Source organism: Citrus sinensis, chromosome 9 (assembly GCF_022201045.2).
Source record: "Citrus sinensis cultivar Valencia sweet orange chromosome 9, DVS_A1.0, whole genome shotgun sequence".
NCBI lineage: Eukaryota > Viridiplantae > Streptophyta > Magnoliopsida > Sapindales > Rutaceae > Citrus > Citrus sinensis.
Window position 1 is genome coordinate 24,731,907 of NC_068564.1, and position 24,411 is coordinate 24,756,317.

The 24,411-nt window shown below is 37.2% G+C and overlaps 4 protein-coding genes across 12 annotated transcripts; all 4 read right to left on the reverse strand.

Moving 5' to 3' along the window:
* Nucleotides 1-2,114, reverse strand: LOC107176555 (uncharacterized). The gene is made up of 2 exons (XM_015529304.1): nucleotides 1,274-2,114; nucleotides 1-1,163 (listed from the first exon to the last, which is right to left on the reverse strand). The coding sequence occupies exons 1-2, from the start codon at nucleotides 2,112-2,114 to the stop codon at nucleotides 1-3; spliced, it is 2,004 nt and encodes a 667-aa protein (XP_015384790.1).
* Nucleotides 2,115-4,196: 2,082 nt separating this feature from the next.
* LOC102616008 (G-type lectin S-receptor-like serine/threonine-protein kinase At4g27290) lies at nucleotides 4,197-8,834 on the reverse strand. 2 transcript variants are annotated; one of them, XM_015529320.3, is made up of 7 exons: nucleotides 6,580-8,834; nucleotides 6,242-6,373; nucleotides 5,761-5,945; nucleotides 5,473-5,683; nucleotides 5,123-5,360; nucleotides 4,900-5,050; nucleotides 4,197-4,782 (listed from the first exon to the last, which is right to left on the reverse strand). In XM_015529320.3, the coding sequence occupies exons 1-7, from the start codon at nucleotides 7,946-7,948 to the stop codon at nucleotides 4,477-4,479; spliced, it is 2,592 nt and encodes an 863-aa protein (XP_015384806.1). In that variant the 5' UTR covers nucleotides 7,949-8,834; the 3' UTR covers nucleotides 4,197-4,476. The 2 variants fall into 2 exon arrangements, with proteins under 2 accessions (XP_015384806.1, XP_006475244.1); XM_006475181.4 differs by having other exon boundaries at nucleotides 5,761-5,879; nucleotides 6,580-8,627.
* Nucleotides 8,835-8,967: 133 nt separating this feature from the next.
* On the reverse strand, nucleotides 8,968-13,673 carry LOC107174244 (G-type lectin S-receptor-like serine/threonine-protein kinase At4g27290). 5 transcript variants are annotated; one of them, XM_052433594.1, is made up of 9 exons: nucleotides 13,368-13,673; nucleotides 13,045-13,187; nucleotides 11,223-12,855; nucleotides 10,855-10,986; nucleotides 10,534-10,694; nucleotides 10,246-10,456; nucleotides 9,909-10,161; nucleotides 9,677-9,827; nucleotides 8,968-9,598 (listed from the first exon to the last, which is right to left on the reverse strand). In XM_052433594.1, the coding sequence occupies exons 3-9, from the start codon at nucleotides 12,664-12,666 to the stop codon at nucleotides 9,293-9,295; spliced, it is 2,658 nt and encodes an 885-aa protein (XP_052289554.1). In that variant the 5' UTR covers nucleotides 12,667-12,855; nucleotides 13,045-13,187; nucleotides 13,368-13,673; the 3' UTR covers nucleotides 8,968-9,292. The 5 variants fall into 5 exon arrangements, with proteins under 5 accessions (XP_052289554.1, XP_052289556.1, XP_052289555.1 ...); XM_052433596.1 differs by having other exon boundaries at nucleotides 11,223-12,549; nucleotides 12,740-12,855; nucleotides 13,045-13,673; XM_052433595.1 differs by having other exon boundaries at nucleotides 13,045-13,160; nucleotides 13,511-13,671.
* Nucleotides 13,674-18,193: 4,520 nt separating this feature from the next.
* LOC102626595 (G-type lectin S-receptor-like serine/threonine-protein kinase At4g27290) lies at nucleotides 18,194-22,483 on the reverse strand. Of its 4 annotated transcripts, none has more exons than XM_052433599.1 (9): nucleotides 22,216-22,483; nucleotides 21,874-22,039; nucleotides 20,410-21,795; nucleotides 20,036-20,167; nucleotides 19,726-19,886; nucleotides 19,435-19,645; nucleotides 19,093-19,330; nucleotides 18,859-19,009; nucleotides 18,194-18,767 (listed from the first exon to the last, which is right to left on the reverse strand). In XM_052433599.1, exons 3-9 carry the CDS (start codon nucleotides 21,746-21,748, stop codon nucleotides 18,462-18,464), a joined length of 2,538 nt encoding a protein of 845 aa, XP_052289559.1. In that variant the 5' UTR covers nucleotides 21,749-21,795; nucleotides 21,874-22,039; nucleotides 22,216-22,483; the 3' UTR covers nucleotides 18,194-18,461. The 4 variants fall into 4 exon arrangements, with proteins under 4 accessions (XP_052289559.1, XP_024953128.1, XP_052289557.1 ...); XM_025097360.2 differs by having other exon boundaries at nucleotides 20,410-21,736; nucleotides 22,216-22,482; XM_052433597.1 differs by having other exon boundaries at nucleotides 20,410-22,039.
* Nucleotides 22,484-24,411: the final 1,928 nt, after the last annotated feature.

A 24,411-nucleotide genomic window follows, 5' to 3' on the forward strand; every position in this document is an offset into this window, starting at 1 on the left:
CTAAAAATTAGGAGGGTCGACGGCTTCAGCAGTTGAAGGATCAGCAATCTCGGGAGGTGGAAGATCAGCAACACCGGGAGGAGGAGGCATGGACCCTTGACCCACCTCAAGAGCACGACCCCCAGCTTCCCCCTCCTGCACCCCATCTAAAGGAGCCTCCATCTGATCCTGGTCACCCTGCTCCTTATCTCTCTGGTTGGCCTCAGCCATATATCTCTGCACTCCAGCCTCCAGCTTGCTCATGTCCAGCTCGGGATATTCTTCTTTAAGCACAGACATGATGCACTTATAGCAGAAAGCAACCCCAGAGTCGTACTCTGCATCCAGCTGATCATCCACATCAACAGATTTGCCTTTCGCCTCAGCCAACTGCTCACTCAAAGATTTGATTTCTCCCTCAAGGGCGGTCCTCAAAGTATCTCTTTCACTTTGAGTAGCCTGAAGATCAGACTTCAGGTCACCTAACTCACCCTCAAGTTTGGAGGTGGTGGACTCAGCAACCGCAACTTTCTCCTCCAGGTCCGTGATATGCTTGTTCAACTTAGCCAGCTTCTCCTTCGAGCGATCAGCAGATTCAGCTTTTTTCTTCAAATCCTGATTGTCAGCTTGAAGCCTCCTCTCATGGCGCGTGGACCTGTTATTGTAGCACGAAACCAGGGTGGCCAGCTTGAAGGAGACTCTTTGAACGGATCCAGCCAACTCGGAGAGGTTCATATTGTCGATGTCCTTCACCATCTTGGGCCCCACTGATTTGCCGTAATCCCTCTGGTACGGGCTCAGGTAGTCACCTTGATCCCGAGATAGAAGAGGAGAAGACCGGTCCCCAGACTGGATGCTGACCTCAGGACTTTTATCACTCACCTTCTCCCCACCATTTTTCCGAGGAGGAGGAGGGGGCAGAGCAGGAACAAAAGCCTTAGGTTGGCCAACATTGACTTTCTTCAAAGGAGGAGGAGGGTTGCTGGAGCTGCTTGGAGCCCGACCACACTTTCTAGTCATAGCGCTGAGGATCTTATTATCTATTTCAGCAGCTATGTCCACTAAACCCGAACCGACCAGGTTTGTTGGTGACAAGAGGTCTTGGCAAGTAAACGCGTTCACCAGAGCAATTTCCACCTGGAGCAAAGGTCGGTCTTCAAGTTCCTTAATCAAACCCCACAATTCTGAAAGAGAAAACAAAGTTAAAGAACCCAATAAGTCACAATTTGAGAAAGAATATAGGCAAAAAATGAACGACCTGGGGTGACAAAATGTGTTGGAAAGTAAATATCACCACCAAGCGAACGAGCTGCCGGACACCAACTTCCTCCAGCAAAAAAGAATTTATTCTTCCAATTTTTATACAAGGAGGGGAAGCTGGTGATTGGCTTCCTCTTCGCAGAGCTCGACATGAAGTAATACCAGCCTGTTTCCTTCGGGCTACTCCTCAACTGGTATAAATGCTTTACTTCAACAAGGGAGAGCTCCTTTGAACCACACCTCTCCCATAACACGTACATAGCCGAGAGAACCCTCCACCCATTTGGATGAAGCTGACCTGAGGCCAGGTGCATACCACCCAATATCTTGGCAAAGTAACGCTGAAGGGGCAGCCGAGCTCCTAATTTGAAACTCTCCAGGTGCATCGTTACATACCCCCTTGGAGGCCGACTAGGAACGTCGCATTTCCCAAGAACTACAAGGAGAACCTCCTCAAGAATGTTGTAAAAATTCCTAAGCTTGAACAGATTGGTTGAGGTGGTGGCACAAGCTATGTAGTCAATAGGGTAAGAATCTGCCTCCACCCTATGGCCAAAGTTTCTCTTCTTAGGGGGTCGGCTCAGCTCGAAACTGCTTCCCTCACCATCACCCACTTCCTCAGGGACCCCAACCCCACCAGAACTATGGTTCTCACCAGAGCCCGACGTAAGTCCACCTCTATTTCCTATAAGCTCTAATTCAGGGGAGGGTGAAGTAGTCAAGGGATGTGGGTACTCAAGGGTATCCCTACCATGGGAGGGACCTACACTACTGGAGGGACGTAAAAAATCAGTGGGTATTGACAAGTTAAGGTTTGAATCCTCTGTTTCTTCGTCACTCTCATCTGCAATTAACTTCCTTCTCCGATTTGACATATCGAAATTTCAAAAGAAAACCAAAGCAAACCCGAGTACACGAATACAAAAAGGGGGAATACAGAACCCAATCAACAACAACCAAAGAAGAGGTTAAAGGCTATACCTGGAATAGACTGGCACTGATAGCGCTGCCATGACAGAGAAAACACCCAGCAAATGGATACTCCGGACGCGGGAGGTGTGAGCAAAGTTCAAAGAAGGAGTTGGCTAACGGCGGAGAAACGAATAACAAAACGATGATGATTTCAATCTAGGGATTTGAAACGAAAAGGAGGAAATAGAAGCGTTTAAGTGATGAGGATGCCAGCTCACTCACCGTATATCGAGGATGGATAACTCGTCGTTTCAAATTTCAAATTCAAAGAGTCGGGAAGTGCCACGTCACTAATCGTTATAAGAGGCCAGACGAGACGCAAGCTCAGATATGCAATGGATATGCTTATAAAGGCCCACGCTCAGATAAAAATCTCCCCATACGAAAAATGGAACCTCAGGTCCATCCCAGTAAACAGAAGACCAGATGACTAGGTCCCAGGATCAGTAAGATTCGATTATCAGTTTCTACTCTCAACTCATTTCACTCGCAAGACCAAAAACTAGGGGACTAGTGTTAGGTAAATAAGAACACCAGCTCGGCCATGCCATCATCCCCACCCCGGGGTAGATCACCTTAGCTGAATGGTACGAGCAGAACACTGATAATAAGCCTTCTACAAACATGGGCCAACCAGAGACGAATACCAGCCAGAGGAATATACAAACCAGAGACATATACCGAGCCAATACCCATCCCCCAAAGAGCGGGAACACGATCTCACAGAATCATGATAGTTGTGTTTTTCCCAGAACCGTTGAGGGAGACGCGATATCCCACGTTTGCCCACAATGTAGCAGTTAGAGTCCCATGAGGGGCTGCCCCTACCCGAAAAAGGGGGATGAAGGGTGAACGGAAACGTGGGACAGCGGCTATAAAAGAGGAAGAAATCGATGAAGAAAAGGATGAAAAAACTGAGAGAGAAGGGAATACTCTGCCAAATTGAAACTAGACTGTTTTTCTGCATAAATTGAGAGTGAATCGTAAGCCATTCCGAAATCTAAATTGAACTGTTTTCCCATAAACACCTTGTGCTAACTTAGGCATCGGAGGGTTTACGCCGGTAAAACCACCGGCGTCTCTGATCCATTTCTTTGTGAACGCAGGATTAGCAAGATAAAAAGGGATAATTTCAATCTAGTGACGTAAGCGATCGTTAAGGCGAGGAGATAGCGATATCGTTCCATCAAACATATAAACGTTGGTGAAAAATCGGGTCGGATAAAGGGCGAACAGATTTCAGCATCAACATTTACCCTCAAAGGAATTTTGTTTTAAACAATATGGGTTTCTTCAATAATGAATCAGATAATGGTGATTCACAATGCTTGTGCTGCAACTACCAAGTGTGTATTCAAAACTATCTGTATTTTAATTGTTACACTTACGCTCAAACGGAATTTCGTTTTAAAGAAAATGGATTTCTTCAATAATGAATCAAATAATGGTGATCCAGATATCTTGCTTTTGCAAAAACCACAAAACGAAAAAGTGCATTCAAAAGAAGAAATCCAAATTTTGAATAATCATCCTTTAGCAGTTGTCATTATTTAATATCAACAACTGGAACCATTTCGGAATTGATAATAAAAACTAGTCATAATCAATCAATGAGCTGGCTTGGCAAATAAACTGATGAGTCTTTATTAAGGAGAGGACTGGATCAACTCAGTTGACCCAATTTTTCTGTCATTAAATAAAAGACAGTACTAGAGGTGGAATGCCAAGTTCCAATTTCGTCCCCCCCCCCCCCCCCCCCCGGCCCTCCTTTTAGGTTGTTTATGAAGTTAGCATATGTGACAATGCCTAACTGCCTTAGTGTGAGGCAGCAGCACACAATGAAAATGAAATCCTCTCAAAAATTTAAGTTACTTGCATTGATAGATGGGGACATGGAGTTGTGTTATTCAGTATCTAACGCTATATATTGAGAACATATGTAGTTGAAACCAACAAATAAACATAAGAACTGGACAGCATGATTGTACACGAAATAAGAGAGAAGACCACATCGATAGTAGAATTAGTCAATTAGATAATGATGATTAACACTGGAGATCTTATATATTGGAAGTAAACAAGACCTTTAGAACATTGTTAACCTTCCTAGAGGAGGTTGGGCAATCAATGATCACCTTTCTGCTTGATGATTATTTAAAAGGGACAGCTTCAATAGCTTTTTGTGCACTTGTAATTTGTAAACCAATTGCTTATAGATTGGAATGTACAGGAAACCCCTTTGATTTAAGTAAACTGGCTGCTTTCTTAACGAGCCTCTAACACTGATAAGGTGATTTCATTGGTCGAAGCTGAGTACTGCCTGCTTGATGAGGACTCTGATTCAGGTAGATTTCTTCCTGTGAAAAATCCAGGCTGCTGAGGTTGAGGCAGTGACCTTTCGCCACTCAACATCAGAACCACAGATGACATGTTTGGCCTGTCTTCTGGTCGTTGTTGTACACATAAAAGACCAACCTGAATGCATCGTAATGCTTCAGAGAAAGAGCAAGAGTTATCTAGTGATTGATCTATTAGTTCCAAAGGTCTTTCTTCTATCCACAGTCGCCAAGCCTAAAACAGATTGAAAAAGAAAAGATGCCATAATTAAACATCTCACTCTTTGTAGAGATTCTATAATTATATGATTAGTTTTGGCCTAATTCTTTGTTACTCAGTTTAAAGACTTACATGTCCAAGAAGGTTGTGATCATGATCAGCATGGTTAAATCCTCTGTTTTTCTTTCCACAAATTATCTCTAATACCAAAACACCAAAGCTAAAGACATCGGATTTTACTGAAAATAGTCCATCTATTGCATACTCAGGAGACATGTAGCCACTGAAAAAGTTGGTGCAAAACAATTGGTGAGTTCACTGATTATATAAAGAAAATAAAAACAAGCTCACTTACTATGTTCCAACAACTCTTTTAGTGTTAGCCTCAGTTTGATCTACCCCAAATGATCTAGCCAGGCCAAAGTCTGAAATCTTCGGGTTCATCGTATTATCTAATAAAACATTACTGGCTTTAAGATCTCTGTGTATTATCCTCAGCCTAGAGTCTTGATGAAGATAAAGAAGCCCTCTAGCAATTCCAGCAATAATGTGGCTTCGTTTGCTCCAATCCAATAATTTGCTTCTGGTTGTATCTGAAAATTCATCATCCTAGGTGAGATCAGCCCTTTGCTTAAGTTCTGAAAAAGAGAATATGAAAATAATTACTGTAAGACAAGAATGACTCGAATTTATGGAATATCAAACCAAAAATGAAGTAGTCCAGGCTTTTGTTGGGCAGGTATTCATAAATTAACATCCGTTCATCTCTTTGAGTGCAACAACCAAGAAGCTTCACAAGATTTCGGTGCTGAAGTTTAGCAATCAAAAGGACTTCATTTTTGAACTCCTCCATTCCTTGTCCAGAGCCTTTTGAAAGCCTTTTAACTGCAATTTCTTGCCCCTCTATCAACATTCCCTACGAATCATTGGTCACAGAAGTAAGCTTCGTTTTACATGAAAATGGTATAGACTAATCACATAATATAATGTTACCTTGTAAACTGGTCCAAAACCACCCTCTCCTAACTTGTTTTTCTCTGAGAAATTATCCGTGGCATTAGCTATGATCTTCAAATCAAATATTGGTAGTTCCATTTCTTCTTTTTCGTTGCCTTTGACAATGTAATTCAATTTATGGCTGTCATCAGTCTTCCATGAAATTGTAGGAATCTTCAAAACTAATGAAGAACGCTCATTGCTATGCATAAATGTTTAATTTGGTGCAAAAGTTTCCTCTATCTGATACTTAATGAAATCAAAATGGTGTTTCATGATCATGATTCATGAGCTTATTTACCTTTTTCTTTCTTTTTTTTTCCTTTTCGATGAATCCTCACCTAAGTAAGGTGATTTTATTGAAATAAAATAAAAATGTAGCAGCAAAACATAGAAAAGAGGTAATCACACCTCAAACTAGCCACACAAAAGTTACAAGATGTAGCTGAACTGATGCCACATTATTACAGTAATTTACCTTGATTACTGTGTTTTTTCCGCCTGTACATGAGCCCTCCTATGAAAATAACTGCTGTAGCCAATGATATGGATGTTATTATGATCATCACTTGCTTTTTATTCTTGGATTGTCTTCTTCTCTCAACATTATCTGAAAAGTTGTAATAGAGTTTCAAAAATATATATATTCTTGAGTAGAAACACAATAGATTCAACAGAATTAGCAAGTTTGGAGCAAATAATGTCATTAACAATATACATCAGAAATTCTAAATTTACGCAGCATCTGCAAAGAAATTACCCTAGATTTAATAGATTGCTGTTAGTAAAAAGAGCAGAAGGAAAAGAAGGGGATACCTAGTTCTGATGCAGCCATCCGTATAAAAAGGTCTTGACCACTCTCAGGAAGTTCTTTGATGTCAATCAGGTCATGGAACCAAAGCAAGCACCCACTTCCTCGTCCTCTGACATCCGCATTGGCATATGCTGTGCAAGAACAATTCTTAGAACACAACTCCTTGCATTCCCAAAGAGTGATGTTCTTATCAACCCAAGAGAAACGTGTATCAGGCAATTTCACTGCTTTGTGCTCCAGAAAGCCATCTCCATGTTTGCAATCCAATGGAGTCCTGCGAACACACCCACCAGACTTATATTGCATATCCCATTCTCGTTGAGAATTGGGTACAAACCCTTGCAAGCATTCACATTCAGGAGAGTTAGAATTGATGTTACAACTAGCATATGCCCCACATAGTGCATAACTGTCACACTGATCAAGCGTCACTCCAGAAAACCGAGAGAACAATGTCCAAGTCTTCGTTCTTTCCATCCACGTGTAACGCTGCACAGTACCTGCCGGGTTTATCACCATCCTGGAAGGCACTGAACTATTACTGAGATTATACGTATAAAATGCCTCTTTCTCATTTGACACATATTCAAATGTATATACTGGATTTGGTTGGAGCTGAGGAACCCCCGTCCAATGAAGACCGTTCCACAAGCCTGCTCTAAATGTTATTATAGAATTCTTTCTAAGAACTAGTTGCGGAATACCACGAGGATCTAACCCATATGTGAAATCACCACGAGCAGGGTCGTCTGTGCTCTTCCAGGACGATAAAAACCTGTTCAGACCAGTACCCAAGTTTATTCCTAATTTCATACCTGGTAACAAGGTATCACATGGATAATCAAAGCTCTGCCACAAGATATTATCTGGGTTATTATCTTTTCCATCTTTCACAACAAGATTTCCTGATTCCATAAGCGCTGCAACAGGTTTCTGTGCACTAATTGAAGAATTGGATGACCAAACAGTGTCATTTGTGCTATTCAGAAGGACAAGAATTCCATTCCTTTCGCCATTAATTCTTAGAACTCCTGAGCGATCAGAAAGTGGAGCATCTCTATTGGCAACCCAGGTAACAGTCCCCTCTGCTATCTTCTTGTACCATATTCCCAGGTACCGAATGTTTGAATTCCCTGGACTGAAAAACCCTAATTCAAAGCTTGCTTTAGCAGAAACTAATGTCTCACCATCTTTGATGGACTGGCCAAGACTGATGGTATCTAGTGTTCTGGCAGCACTGATAATATAAAACAGAAAGCTGTAGATAATTAACAAATTGAAGCCTTCCATCTTGCTCATGCTTATACTAATAGCTTGTTTCATACAATTTGTTGCCAATGTTAGAATGAAAGGCATTAGTACAGATACCATACACCTTGATGGACAGTTGGCTGAAATTCTTAATAGGTAAGCACTTTTCACACCCAAAATGTTGAAAAGTCATGAGCAATATGCCTCCCAAATGAATTGGACGTAACCTGTCAATTGTTGTCAATTAACCTTGTTTCTGAGGGCAGAGGCAAAATATCGTGCTTTATGGACGTCTGATTCAAGATAGCCAGCTACCCTTTCATTTTCCTTCAATTTACTCAAGTAGCTTTCAAGGGGCCCAGATAATTTACTCAACAGCTTCAAGACTTTTGGATCTAACACATCCTTTTTATACTGGCAAGAACGATTTAGGGAAAATGGGGTGTTCATGTGGAGTACGATTCTGTCAGCCATGAGGTCCGTGACTACTATTACAGAAATCTTGGCACATAAGGCAAATCTACAGACCTTTTCTTTTCTTTTTTTTTGGGGAAATTAATCTACAGACCCTAATTTTTTGTTATACTAACCCCATGATTTATGGAATAACAACACCCACCCAATATATGAAATAAAATAACATAGAAACCAAGAGTTGTTGGTGACCAAACATTCAGCAAACCCGAGAATCTAAGCAAGCCACAACGATTCCAAAAATGAATTTCGTTGCTGATAATAAAAACTAATCATAATAAGTCAGTGAGCTGGCTTCCCAAATAACCTCTTGATTCTTCACAAAGTACACAACTTTGCTGCACGTAGGAACCTCACTCAGTTGACCACCATTTTCTGTTAAAATCAAAGGCAATACTGGAGGTGGAATGTTTAAAAATTCCATTACTTTTTATCTTTCTTTCAGGGGTTATGAAGTTAAAATATGTCACAATGCCTAAGCGGGGCCATTAGCCCCACACTGGAAATGAAATGAGCTTTCAAAAATTTCAGTTATCTACCTTATCAAATGGGACTGCATTTTTTCAAAATCAAAACTTATAAAAATAATTGCAAAAAATTAAGAACTTTGCTCAAACAAACAAATAGAATTAAAGAATTGCATTGCAGAGTGTGAAAAAAAGGGGTGATAAAGAAAACAACATCCATGATAGATATGATGATTAATTCTGGAGATCACAAACATTTTCACAAAATAAGATTCTAAAAATAAGACATTTATTGCAGTTAGTCAAGATACTGACAATACTATTTGAATACCTTTAACCTTCCTACAGGAGGCCAATCAATAGTCATTGACCTAGTCTGGTGCATAATTTAAAGGGATACTGATTACCGACAACACCTTTAAACACCTGCAATTTGTAAACCATTACTTGTAGACCAGCTCCAGCATTATCTACTGCTTGCGATTTACAGGAAAACCTTTGATCGATGTAAACTGGTGTTTTCTTATCGACCCTCTATTAATGAGATGGTGATCTCATTGGTTGAGAGTAAGCTTCGCTTACTTGATGAGGACCCTGATTCGGGTGGGTTCCTCTCTGTGAAAAATCCAGGCTGCTTCGGTTGAGGCAGTGACCTTTCACCACTCAACATTAGAACCACAGATGACATGTTTGGCCGGTCTTCAGGCCGTTGTTGAACACATAACAGACCAACCTGAATGCATCGTAATACTTCTGATAAAGAATAAGAGCCACCTAGTGATTTATTGATTAGTTCTACCGGTCTCTCTTCTATCCACAGCCGCCAGGCCTGAAAAAGATTGAAAAAAATGCCATAATTAAACAGTCATTGCAGGGCTTCTCGAAGCTTCTCAGTCAATAGCCTTACATGTCCAAGAAGATTGTGGTGGTGATCTGCATGGTAAAATCCTCTATTTCTCTTACCACACACTATCTCTAGTACCAAAACACCAAAGCTGAAAACATCAGATTTCACTGAGAATAGCCCATCTATTGCATACTCAGGAGGCATATAACCGCTGAAAGAGTTACAATGCAAAAGAATTGGTAAGTTCACGGGTTATAAAAAGAGAATAATGAACAAATGCAAGCTCACTTACTATGTACCAACAACTCTATTAGTGTTTGCCTCAGTCTGGTCTATCCCAAATGCCCTAGCCATGCCAAAGTCTGAAATCTTAGGGTTCATCTCATTATCTAACAAAACATTACTGGCTTTTAGATCTCTGTGTATAATCCTCAGCCTAGAGTCTTGATGAAGATAAAGAAGACCACGAGCAATTCCTCCAATGATTTGGCATCGTTTGCTCCAATCCAGAAATTTGCTTCTTGTAACATCTGAAACATTAACATCTAACTTAGTTTCGATCAACTAAGGATAAGTTCTCAAAAGAGAAGAAAAAAATGACCAGAAAAAATGTTCAGTGTAGAGAAAACCAAAAATAAAGTCGTTCAGGCTTTTGTTGGGCAGGTATTCATAAATTAACATCCTTTCATCTCTTTGAGTGCAACAACCGATAAGCTTCACAAGATTTCGGTGCTGAAGTTTAGCAATCAAAAGGACTTCATTTTCGAACTCCTCCATTCCTTGTCCGGAACTTTTTGAAAGTCTTTTAACCGCAATTTCTTGCCCCTCTATAAGCACTCCCTAGAAATCACCGGTTACAGATGTAAGCTTCTTGTTACATTAAAATGGTACGGTCAAACTGCATAATGTTATTTTACCTTGTAAACTGGTCCAAAACCACCCTCCCCCAACTTGTTTTTGTCTGAGAAGTTTTCAGTAGCATTAGCTATGGCCATCCAATCAAATATTGGTAATTCCATTTCTTCTTCTCGGTTGCCTCTGTCATTGTAATCCAATTTACTGCTACCATCAGTCTTCCCTGGAAAGGTAGGAAATTGACTCCCTTAAAAACAATTGATTTTCTTCAAAATTAAAGATTAACATTAAAGCATTATTGTGCATAAGTGTTTAATTTCGTGCAACAGTTTCCATCTCTGATACTTTATGAAATCAACAAAGTATTTCATGAGCTGACTAACCTTGCTTTCGGTGTCGCCTTTTCCACAAATACACGAACCCTCCTAATAAAATTACTCCGGTGACTAACAATACAGATGTGATTACGATCGCCACTTTCTTTTTCTTCTTGGGTTTTTTTCTCTCAATATCATCTGGAAAATTGCAATGGAACTATATTCTTGAGTTCACGTACAATAAATTCAACTAAAGTCTCAAGGATGGACTTAATAATGTCATTGATAAGATACATCAGAAATTCCAAATTTATGCAGTAACTGCAACGAAATTACCACGGACAAAAAAGAGTGTACTTTGAAATAAAATAAGCTTGTCACTAAAATTAATAGAATAATGTTACTATAACGGAAAGAAGGGAAAGAAAGGATACCTAGTTCTGAAGCAGCCATCCTTACAAAAAGGTCTTGCCCACTCTCTGAAAGTTCTTTCATGTCAATCAAGTCATGAAACCAGAGTAAGCACCCACTTCCCCCTCCTCTGACATCAGCATTAGCATATGCTGTACAAGAACAATTCTTTGAACACAATTCCTTGCATTCCAAGAGGCTGATCTTGTTATCAACCAGAGAGAAACGAGTATCAGGCAATTTAACTGATTCACGCTTCAGAAAGCCATCTCCATGTTCGCAATCTAACTGAGTCCTTCGAACACACCCATCAGACTTATCTAAAAGATCCCATTCACTTGGTGATTTGGGTACAAACCCTTCCAAGCATTCACATTTAGCTGAGTTAGAATTCATGTTACAAACAGCATATGCACCACATAGTGCGTAATTGTCACACTGATCAAGGATCAATCCGGAGAACGGCACAAATGGTGCCCATTTCTGTGTTTGTTCCATCCATGTCAACCGTTGTGGATCCCCTAATGGATTCATCACCATCATACTAGGTACTGAACTTTTAATGAGGTTAAACCTGTAAAATACCTCATTCTCATTCGACACATACTCAAACGTATATACTGGATTTGGTTGCAGTTGAGGCATCCCCGTCCAGTGAAGACCATTCCACGAACCTGCTCTGTATCTTATTGTAGACCCCTTCCTAAACACAGCTTGAGGAACACCACTGGGATCTATCCCATATACGTAATCGTCTTGTGCAGGGTCATCTGTGCTCTTCCAGGATGATATGAACCTGTTCAGACCAGTAACCAAGTTTACTCCAAGTTTCATACCTGCAATTAAGATATGGGATGGATAATCAAAGCTCTGCCACAAAAAGTTATCTGGGTCAATATCCTTTCCATCTTTTACAACAAGATTTCCTGATTCCAAAAGCACTGCAACTGGATTCCGGGTTCTCGATGCATTGGATGACCAAACAATGCCATTTGTACTATTCAGAAGGATGAGGGTTCCATTTCCTTGGCTACTGATATTTAAAGCTCCAGAGCGATCAGAAAGTGGAGCATCTCTGTTGGCAACCCATATAACTGTCCCATTTCCTATTTTCTTGTACCATATTCCAAGGTACCGACTCTTTGATTTCCCAGGACTGAAAAATCCTAGTTCAAAGCTTTCATTAGCTGAAACTAATGTCTCACCATCTCGGATGGATTGTCCAAGATTAAGGGTGTCTCGTGCAGTGGCGGTTCTTATGGTATAAAACAGAAAACAGTAGATAATTAACATTTTGGCGCCTTGCATCTGCTTGATTATGCTTTCTACTAACAGTATTTTCTCATATTCCTTTTTCCATAAATAGGATGAAACATGAAAGCATTCAGTAGAGGTAATTATTGACTTTTTTCTTCTGTTAACGCAATAATAATAATAATAATAATAATACAGAAAATCAGGAGGCATAGTTTGCCCAAATGAACCGGGATTCACCTGCCCAATCTGTCCAGTAACCTAATAGTCTAAGTCAATACGGTACCTTAATTTAATATTCCTTTCACTTTCCTTGTTCAGCGTGGACCCAACTCTAAAGACTGATCATCGTCAACATCATCTCCGTCATCACTGTTTGACTTATCATATGATTGTCTTAATCTAGCAAGAAAGATGAGGGAAAATCAGGTGTTACCGACATACGTATATTGACAAAATGTATGTGATATTTTGTTAGCCAAGTCACATTGTTAACCAATTAACTAACCACAGAAAACATAATATCTGTCAGAAAAGAAAAGTATTAACCATAACCAAATAGAAAAACTTGGCGGATAAGGCAAGACTCACTAGCCATAACCATTTGAGGACTGATTCCAATCGAGTGGAGTTGAATCGGCCAAAGTCTGCCCATTGGATTTTGGTGACACAATGTTCATATTTTCACTGAATTCAACTTTGTTTTCCTTTTGATAGCATCCCCAAATTTGCACCTCGGAACGGTGGAGGAAAAAAGAAAAAAATAAATAAATAAATAAAGATTCACCATCGAACAATAACATTTAAAAAAAATTCTCGACAAAATTCTCAGCTATATACATAAAAAAAAATCAATTTTTATGTTCATCAAACCATTAACGAATTGTCAGTAAACATGGGTCATCAAAATATACCATAAAGATAAAATTGATCAAGATCAGATTATCATTCATCGTTTCATCTACCCGAAAACAATCACTAGTTTGTTCAGTTAACAAACCGTCAGGCCATATATCATTTTTGTTTTTAAACGAACAATTGAACATCATTCACTAACCCCATACATTCTACAAAATTGATTATCATTTTGCCAAAATCAAAATCAGTCAATAACCCGCCCAACTTTTTCAAATCACAGGCGGTGTGTGAGGAAGGAGACGTAGCTGCAGTACCCAACCTAACTTTTTCGGGCTTTTTTTTTTTTTGGTTTGATGTGCCAAACGGTGTTTTGGTAAGATATTTTTGTGAATATAAAAACTATATAAGGATAATTATGTTAATTCAATCAATCTAGAAGGTGGGCCAAAAGTCAAAAAGCCATAACACAATTACACTTTAAATGGGCTTAAAAATTCGGAGCTGTGCATCATCAAAATATTTTTCAAAAAAACTTTTATTATTTATTTTAAAAGTCACACCAGTATTTAAAATTTCAAAAAATATTTCAATTAAAACTTTTTAAATAAAAAATAATTTTCTCTCTTTAAATTTGGAAAATTATTTTCTCCCTCTTCAATTTATATTTTATTACATTTTATAAGAGAAAGAGAGAGATGCTTTAATTGCTATTGATTTTTCTTGTAAAATAATATTATTTAATTAAAATAATATTAACTTATTTATATTTGAAGAGTCTTTTGGAGAATAACATATTTTTTTACTCTTCTATTTGCCACATAGGTAAACAAATAGATATTTGAAGGGTAAAATTTATAGAGTTTTTTAGAGATGTTCTTAGTACCCCTATATAATTTCTATAAAAGGACAGAACAAATTCAATCAAGAGCTTCTCAAAAAAGAAAAAAATTCAATTAAGAGCTTTCAATTAAGAATAGGTCTATTAGCACCACTATATAATTTCTATTAGCAATTATATAGAAGGACAGAACAAATTCAATTAAACCTCTATTTTTTTTCTTTCCATAACTTTTTCTCTAATGCTTTATACCCATATAATTACAAGAACAACAATTTTCACTTTTTTATTTTTTTCCTCACAAACACTTTTACGTTCTAATTAATGTGATTCTATTAATACATTCTAATTATCCTTTATTGATCTCTTCGTCTACTATCAATTTTCTGTATAACTTAAAATTTTTTTTACCATTTCTTGCATGTCAATGTAAAAAAAAAGTTATAAATTAGCCATTTGAGTCCAATTTTAACTCAAATTAAGTCGTACACACACACATTAAGGCTTCATTCTATGATGCCATGATAAAAATCATGATATTATATTGTAATTAAGGGTCTAACTATGGTGCAACTGTGGTACCATACCACAGCTGTACCTAGCCATTGGATCCAGCTATGGTGAATGTGTGCAGCTGGATCCAATAGCTAGGTGCAGCTGTGGTATAATACCACAATTGCACCATAGCTATGTCTTGTAATTAAACATAACTTATGCAAATAAAACATAAAGACTTGTAAATAGAAGGTAAAACAAATAAATTAGTATAAAACTGATAAATTGATATATTATTGGTAAACAAAATAAAAACTTACGAGTATAACATAAAACTAATAAATCAATACTAAGTAGAAAAAAAAACATAAATTTAAAAATGCAATACTAGACTTAGAAGTAGAAGGTAAAATAAGTAAATTAATATAAAAATGATAAATTGATGTTTTACTAGTCAGCAAAATAGAAATTTACAAATATAACGTAAAACTTACAAATCAATGTTTAGTATAAAATAAAATATAAATTTTGTAGATTACACTCAAAACTTAATAATAAAATGTAAATAAGTAAATTAATATAAGAGTTATTGAAAAAAATTAAAAAAAAGCTTAAAAATGTAAAATAAAAACTCATTATAATATTTGGTACGGTATATATTTACTGATTTTGTATTTAAATTGAATAATGATAGTCTTGGGCTTATATAATAAATGTGATGTTTTATGAAATATAAAAACTATTCTTAAAATCAAATTTTGAAAAACTATTCTTTTAATGTTTTTTAACATAGTTGTAAGATAAAGTGATTTTGCATCCTTCTACATTTTCTCAATAGCAACCCAAATGGACTCTAAGCATAAGTAAAGAGTAAAGTTTAAAACGTTATAAAGTATATATAATAAAGTATAAAGTATATATAAGGCTCAAAATTAGATTTAATTTTATTGATATATCAAATATGTGTCTAGTAATATAAGATATATTTTTGTTTTGTTTGATTATATCCACATTAAGGTAAATAATTTTGCTTAATTAATTTGTGTAATAAACATATACTATTATATGAAATTAAAAAAAATCATAAATGTCCTATAGAATTTATGGTTGAACCAATTTAATAGTGCTTATTCCAATTGTTTTCAGTATAATTTTTTTATGAGTATTTCTTTGTTTAATTAAAATAAACGAATATGCTATTTTTTACTAAAATTCTATGGAAACCATGTTTATTGTTTTAATAATTAGTAATCTTATATTAATTTATTGGTTTTACCTCTAGTTAATAATCTTATATATAATTTATAAAATTTATGTTTATCACGACATTTATGCCGTGATTTTAATCATGGCATTGTAGAATTTTCTTTTTTGTGTTAAACATATATGATTTGATCATTCAAACTTTTGTCTAAGAAAACCATATTTGCATATTTGGATTTAAGTGGAAGAAATTGAAAAATTAGAAAATGATATTTTGGAATTAAAGTACCTCTTAATAGAAAGGGAGTTTTAAATGGAAATTATAATAGTGCTCATAGTTCCACTCTTCAATTAAATATAAGCTGAATTTGAAAGAATTTATAAAGGCGCAAGATGGTCTAATGACCCTGTTAGACCTTAATTGGGTTTGTCTTTACCTCGGAGCCCTTAAGATGTGTCCATTAAGAAATAAAGAATATGAATGACCTCATGTAAGCATAAATTATTTAAATTTTGAGTATTTTTATTTTTATTTTTTTTAGTCTTCTTGTTTATAAGAAGACCAAGCTTTTTAAATGAGTTGGACTATTGAAATTCCTCTTTAAATCTCTTGAAACCCCTTGTGTATTTATGCTTTTAAGCTTTTTTTACAATTATACTTAAAATAAAATCTTTTTGCACATGTATTTATAAATCTCATCTTGCATCTGTATACTATTTCTTTAACCCCACTTCCACTCTTTAGTGATAGGTTGAAACAAAATTTCGATGTGAAACCTCTAAAAGTTTGAAATTTCAAATTTGATATTTTTCTCTAAGTTAACATGTTAATGCATTGAGTTGCAAATTTGAAACCCGAAATTTCTTTGGCCGAAGGTTGTTAGAAGCCAAACATGTTCCAGATTATTTTGTGGTGGTTCGGATAAAAGTTTATGGGCTTATCACTTTATTGAAAAGGAAGAATGTAAGATTATTAATGGAATTAAAATTAGCATGGGGTTTTTTAAAAAGTTACAGAGGCTTGCCAATAGCACCATTCTTTTGAAATGCTAAGGATGTGAGTTCGGGGCTCATTCTCCTTTCAAATATTTAGATATGGTAATATCTTTCCTCTGAAGAATATATATGTCTCCAGTATCAGTGGAAACAAATTATTGAGCAAACAAATTCTTATCAGATAATACAATTAATAGTGTAAGATTTACTTTATCCTTATTTATTTATTAATTTTTTTACCTTGTTAAAAATCTAATCAACTATTCAATAATTATAATAGATTTAGGGACAGTAAAAAAAAAATTGCCAGAAAAGATATGAATATCTTTCTTTCACATTGTCACGCATCTTTTTGTTTGTTAGAGCTGATGAACAAACAAATGTTAAAAAATAGAACAAAAGAATAAATATTAATCAAACAATTAGTTTCTTCATATTAATTTATGTTCTTTTTTGGTGTAATTAACACTAATGTTAGCTAAAATGCCCATGTCCTAATTATTATTTTTTTTTTATGGTGAAATTCAATAAAGGACTTGAATAATACAAATTTGAATTTAAAGCTATATATGGCATTATGTATAGCTTTCAACAAAAAGGGAAGCAAATTCAAAATTTCTCAAAAATCAAAGGCCACAAATGGCTCTAAAGGCCATAAATTCCAGCTGGGTGATAATAGTTTATTATTGTCAAATTTATTTGTTGGCAGCTTCAATTAAATGGTAAGTTCATGGATTGAGTAACAATTGGCCATCTATCTTTTTGCACTATTATGAGTACTAATACCAGAAATGAATAATGAGATCAGTAGAAGGCTTAATGATGCTCCCATCATTTGTTCTTTCTTTTGCTTCCATCATCAACAACACCCACTGAACTGGAGACAATTAACTCCAAAATCCAAATCAATCTTCATGGTATCGTGAATCAATTTTTCCCAGGTTTGAGAGCTGGTTCGTGGAATGGCCTTTATCTTACAGGCTTTCCTGGTTTGAAATGGAATGAAATGAAATGAAATATATATACTTATGAATCCATGTCTGATGAAAATGAGGTCTATTACAAGTTTGAGCTCCAAAACAGTTCAGTTCTTTCTAGGTATACGATAGATGGATCAGGAATCGAACAGAAGTTGATCTGGGTAGCTAAAAATCACCACGGGGAACTTATTACCTGTGGCCTCGTTTGATCAATGTAACATCCATTCTTTGAATGGAGGAAATGCTTGCTGCAATGTCATGATTCTCCTGTATGTGGATGCTTGGAAGGAACTGAACCCAGACCGAGTCATTCAAATTCACCGAACCGGTTGGATGACACCATTAGCATGTGCGTATAGAGATGGGTTCATGATTTAATCATGGATTAAATTGCCTGACACATCTAAGTGCAATTCAACAAGACACTGACAATAATCTATTAATATTTGAGTATCTTTTGCCTTCCTACAGGCCGTTCAATAGTCCTTGTACAAGTCTGGTGCAAAATTTAAAGGGACAGCAACAACACTCTAAAGCACCTGCAATTTGTAAACCATTTGCTTGTAGACCAGCTTGAGCATTATCTACTACTTCGGATCTATAGGAAACCCCTTTGCTTCATGTAAACAGGTGCTTTCTTATCGACCCTCTATTAATGAGATGGTGATTTCATTGCTCAAAGGTAATTTTCGCTTACTTGATGAAGACTCTGATTCTGGTAAATTCCTCTCTGTGAAAAATCCAGGCTGCTTCGGTTGAGGCAATGACCTTTCACCACTCAACATTAGAACCACAGATGACATGTTTGGCCTATCTTCTGGTCGTTGTTGCACACATAACAGACCAACCTGAATGCATCGTAATGCTTCAGATAAAGAATAAGAGCCATCCAGTGATTTATCGATTAGTTCCAATGATCTGTCTTCTGTCCACAGTCGCCAAGCCTGAAACAGGGGAAAAACAAATTGGCATAACTATTAACTAAACAACAGAGTCATCACAGAGCTCTCTGAACTTCTCAGCTTGTAGCCTTACATGCCCAAGGAGGTTGTGGTGGTGATCTGCATGGTAAAATCCTCTGTTTCTCTTACCACACACTATCTCTAGTACCAAAACACCAAAGCTGAAGACATCAGATTTCACCGAGAATAGCCCATCGATTGCATACTCAGGAGACATATAACCGCTGAAAGTGTTTCAGAGCAAAAAGATCGGTGACCTCACAGATTATAGAAAGAGAATGATGGAAAAAAACTCAAGCTCACTTACTATGTTCCAACAACTCTATCAGTGTTTGCCTCAGTTTGATCTACCCCAAATGCCCTAGCCATGCCAAAGTCTGAAATCTTAGGGTTCATATCATTATCTAATAAAACATTACTGGCTTTCAAATCCCTGTGTATAATCCTCAGTCTAGAGTCTTGATGAAGATAAAGAAGACCACGGGCAATTCCCTCAATGATTTGGCATCGTTTACTCCAATCCAGAAATTTGGTTCTTGTAACATCTGAAACATTAACGTATAAGTTAGTTTCGGTCAGCTATGTTTAAGTTCTCAAAAGAGAAGAAAAAAACTGACTAGAAAAATGTTCAGTGCAGAGAATACTAAACCAAAAATAAATTGTTCCAGGCTTTTGTTGGGCAGGTATTCATAAATTAACATCCTTTCATCTCTTAGAGTGCAACAACCGAGAAGCCTCACAAGATTTCGGTGCTGAAGTTTAGCAATCAAAAGGACTTCATTTTTGAATTCCTCCACTCCTTGTCCGGAACTTTTTGAAAGTCTTTTAACTGCAATTTCTTGCCCTTCTGTCAACATTCCCTAGAGACGGAGATTACAGAAGTGAGCTTCAGGTTATATGAAAATGGTACAGCCTAATCACTTAATATAATGTTACCCACCCTGTAAACTGGTCCAAAACCACCCTCCCCTAACTTGTTTTTCCATGAGAAATTATCAGTTGCATCAGCAATGGTGTTCCAATCAAACATTGGTAATTCCATGTTTTCTTTTCGGTTGCCTCTGTCGATGTAATCCAATTCACTGCTACCAACTGTGTTTCCTGGAAAGGTAGGAAATTGACTTGCTATAAACCATTGATTTTCTTCACAATAAAAGATGATTGTTCAAGGATTATGTTTAATTCCGTGAAAGAGATTCTCATCTCTGATCCTTTATGAAATGAAAGAAGTGTTTTGTGAGCTGATTTACCTTGATCTCTGCGTTTCTTTTTCCGCATATACATGAACCCTCCTATTAAAATTACTCCTGTGGCTAACAGTGCACATATGATTATGATTACCACCTTCTTTTTCTTCCGGCGTTTTGTTCTCTCAAAATTATCTGGAAAATTGCAATAGAGTTCAAAATATATTCTTGAGTTCATGCACAATAAATTCAACAAAAGTCTCACTGTTGGACAATAATTTCCTTAAAAATGATACATCAGAAATTCCAAATTTATGTAGTAACTGCAATGAAATTACCCTAGACAAAAGAAAAGTCTATTTTTGACATAACATAAGCTTGTTATTCACTTAATAAAATAATGTTGCCAGGAGGAAAAGAAGGGAAAGAAAGGATACCTAGTTCTGAAGTAGCCATCCGTATGTAAAGGTCTTGCCCACCCTCTGATAGTACTTTCATGTCAATGAGGTCATGAAACCAGAGTAAGCACCCACTTCCTCCTCCTCGGACATCCGCATTAGCATATGCTGTACAAGAACAATTCTTTGAACACAATTCCTTGCATGCCAATATGCTGATGTTCTTATCAACCCGAGAGAAACTGGTATCAGGCAATTTAACTGATTCACGCTTTAGAAAGCCATCTCCATGCTCGCAATCTAATTGAGTCCGTCGAATGCAGCCATCAGACGTATCTAACAGATCCCATTCACTAGGTGATTTTGGTACAAACCCTTCCAAGCATTCACATCTGGCAGAATTAGAATTCATGTTACAAATAGCATATGCACCACATAGTGCGTAATTGTCACACTGATCAAGGATCAATCCAGAGAACGGCACGAAGGGTGCCCATTTCTGTGTTTGTTCCATCCATGTCAACCGTTGTGGTTCGCCTTGTGGATTGATTACCATCATAGTAAGTACTGAACTTTTAATGAGGTTAAACCTGTAAAATACCTCATTCTCATTTGACACATACTCAAACGTATATACTGGATTTGGTTGCAGCTGAGGCGTCCCCGTCCAATGAAGACCGTTCCACGGACCTGCTCTAAATTTTATTTTAGATCCCTTCCTAAATACTGCTTGTGGAACACCACGGGGATCTACCTCATATATGTAATTGTCTTGAGCAGGGTCGTCTGCACTCTTCCAGGATGACATGAACCTTTTCAGACCAGTAACCAAGTTTACTCCAAGTTTCATACCTGGCAGTAAGACGTGGGTTGGATAATCAAAGCTCTGCCACAAAAAGTTATCTGAGTCATTATCATTTCCACTTTTTACAACGAGATTTCCTGATTCCAAAAGCAGTGCGACTGGATTTTGTGCAGTTCTCGCTGCATTGAATGACCAAACAATGCCATTTGTGCTATTTAGAAGGATGAGGGTTCCATTCCCTTGGCTACTGATACTTAAGACTCCTGAGCGATCCGGAAGTGGAGCATCTCTGTTGGCAACCCATGTGACAGTCCCATTTGCTATTTTCTTGTACCATATCCCCAGGTACCGACTCTTTGACTTCCCTGGACTGAAAAATCCTAGTTCAAAGCTTTCATTAGCTGAAACTAATGTCTCACCATCTCTGATTGATTGTCCGAGACCAATGGTGTCCCGTGTACTGGCGGTTCTGATGTTACTTAACAGAAAACAGCAGATAATTAACATTTTTGCGCCTTCCATCTGCTGGACCATGCTTTCTACTAACAGTATTTTCTCATTCTTTATTGCCATGATTAATGTGAAAGCAATTAGTACTGGTAATTATAGACTTTTTTCTTCTGTTAACACAAAAATAATACAGATAATAAAGTTGAAAAGTCAGCAGACATAGGTTGCTCAAGTGAACCGTAACTCACCTCCCTCAAGCTGTCTAGTAACTTAAGTTTCTGAGTCAATACGTTGCTTCAATTTAATCTTCCTTGCACTTTCCTTCTTCCAACGGCACCCAACTCCAAAGACTGATCATCATCATCAGCGTCATCTTTTATATTACTTTTTGACTTAACAAACAATTTTCTTAATCTAGCAAAAAAAGATGAAGGAAAATCAGGTGTTACTGACTGCTATTTTGTTAGCCAAGTGTCATGTTAACCAATTAAATGACTATAGAAATTCTAATATTTTTCAGAAAAGAAAAGTATTATTAGCCATAAGCAAATAGAGAAACTTGGATGATTTTAGCCAATACCCATCATTACCCATTTGAAGATTGCTTGTTATCAAGTGAAGTTGAATCGAAAAACTTGGATGATTTTAGCCAATACCCAGCATTACCCATTTGAAGACTGCTTGTTATTAAGTGAAGTTGAATCGGCCAAAGTCTGTCCATCGAATTTGGGTGAAACCATGTGTTTGGGGAAGAAATGGAACGCTAGTAACAGAGCGCCTAGTGTTGATGAAGAGTTTTATAATAGCAAAATGTCGCCAGCGGATATTGGTTTATGCTGGTTATACCAGGTAATTAAAATGGTACGCGGGTTTCACCATGTTTTTTTTTTTTTTTTTTTTTTTTTTTTTTTAAGAAAAGGAGAATTTCATTAAACAGTCAAATGAGAAAGTAGCCGGAGCACGTCTCCATTTACCGGACCCGACAAATAACACCCCATCTTAACCATTAGGGGTGGGCATTTTCCGGTTCGGTTCGGTTCGAAGCCCGAACCGAACCGAACCGGAACCAATCGGTTCTTAAAAACTCAAACCGAACACGAATCGAATTGTAGAACCGAACCGAACTGAACCGAAATATTTCGGTTCGGTTTGGTTTGGTTTGGTTCGGTTCTATAGATATATTCAAATTCATTCATTTTCAAATTAAATAGAAGTACAAGAAACATTCTATGTATCCAAATTCTGAATTCATTTTCGAACTATATATAAGTTTCAGGACAACAAACATTCTCTGTATCCGATATATAACAACACTCCACAAAAATTAATAATGGGATCTCTTTTGTAGGCTTCACACAATATAAATTATAATCTTAAAAATCTGATAGAACTCTAAACTAAACAATAAAATAGCAAACTCAAAATTATATTATCATGACCTGTAAATATGAAAAACAAGATCTAGTTTTTGAAACTTTACAAGGACAAACTTTAATATTTGAAACGTATATAAAATAAAGTACGATCTAGTTTTTAAAACTATACATTTATCTAAATTCACTCAAAACTTTGAGTGCAAATTCAGTACCAATGAAACATTTTCAACATGAAAATCAATATCCAAATCAGATGCAACAATCAGTACAATTCAGCCCTTAGTTATCATGCAACCTACATATACAAAAAGATAAACTATACAACATGAGAGACTGCAGAATTAGAAACATATGAAAAAAATGAAAAGTGTTTATTGTAATTTAATTTCAGACTGCCAATACAATTTCAGACTGCTAGCAAACAACAATAATACACGACAACGACTAGACAATACAACTTCAGCCAGTTAAACTAAGCTTTGTTTAGCTGGTGCGACGCGAGATAAGCTCGTTTATCAGACTGCCAATACAATTTCAGACTACCAGTGCCAGGCTGCCAGCAACCAACACCTCCACAAATTTAACCCCACATAAGCTTCAATTCAAACACAATTTCAGACTGCCACAACATAAATTAAAAAAAATAACCTGCAGCAGTGAAGATGAGTGATGACGCGGGCTGAGTGATGAGTGGCGGTTAGAGCAGTGAGGCCCGAAGACGAGCGGCGTGAAACCGTGAGTGTAAGCGTGAGGGACCGAGGGCTTTGACGACGTCACCACGCTTGAAGATCGTGAGTTTGACTGAGGGCTTTGAGCCTTTGACGGTGAGCGTGAGGGACCGAGGCACCGAGCTACTGAACGCGTGAAACCGTGAGGGACTGACGGCTTTGACGGCGTCACCATGCTTGAAGAGATGCGCCACCGCTGACCGTGATGCAAGGGATCCAGGGAGAGGCCGCGAGTCACCGATCCGACGAGGGAGAGAGCAGGATTTTGAACTTTAGGTTTAGGAATTAGGGTTACGAAATTAGGAATTAGAAAAAGGGGATTTGTGATTTGGCTTTTTATATTTTGGACTGAACCGATCGGTTCTTCGGTTCGGTTTGGTTTTGAACCGAACCGAATGTAAACCAATCAGTTCTTGTAATTTCGAACCATTCGGTTTTTTACCTTAGAACCGAACCGAACCGAATTAAGTTATTTCGGTTCAGCTCGGTTCGGTTCGGAAAAAACCAAACTGTTTGCCCAGCCCTATTAACCACAATATGGGCGTGGTGTTCGTAGATCTCCTTACAAAAGAGAAAGTTACCTCTTTTAAACAATGAGCCAAGGCTCTACAATCTGAAATAATAAGTCCAAAACCATTATGATAGTCCTTGGAATCAATCAAAGCATTAAAAACTTGTAAAC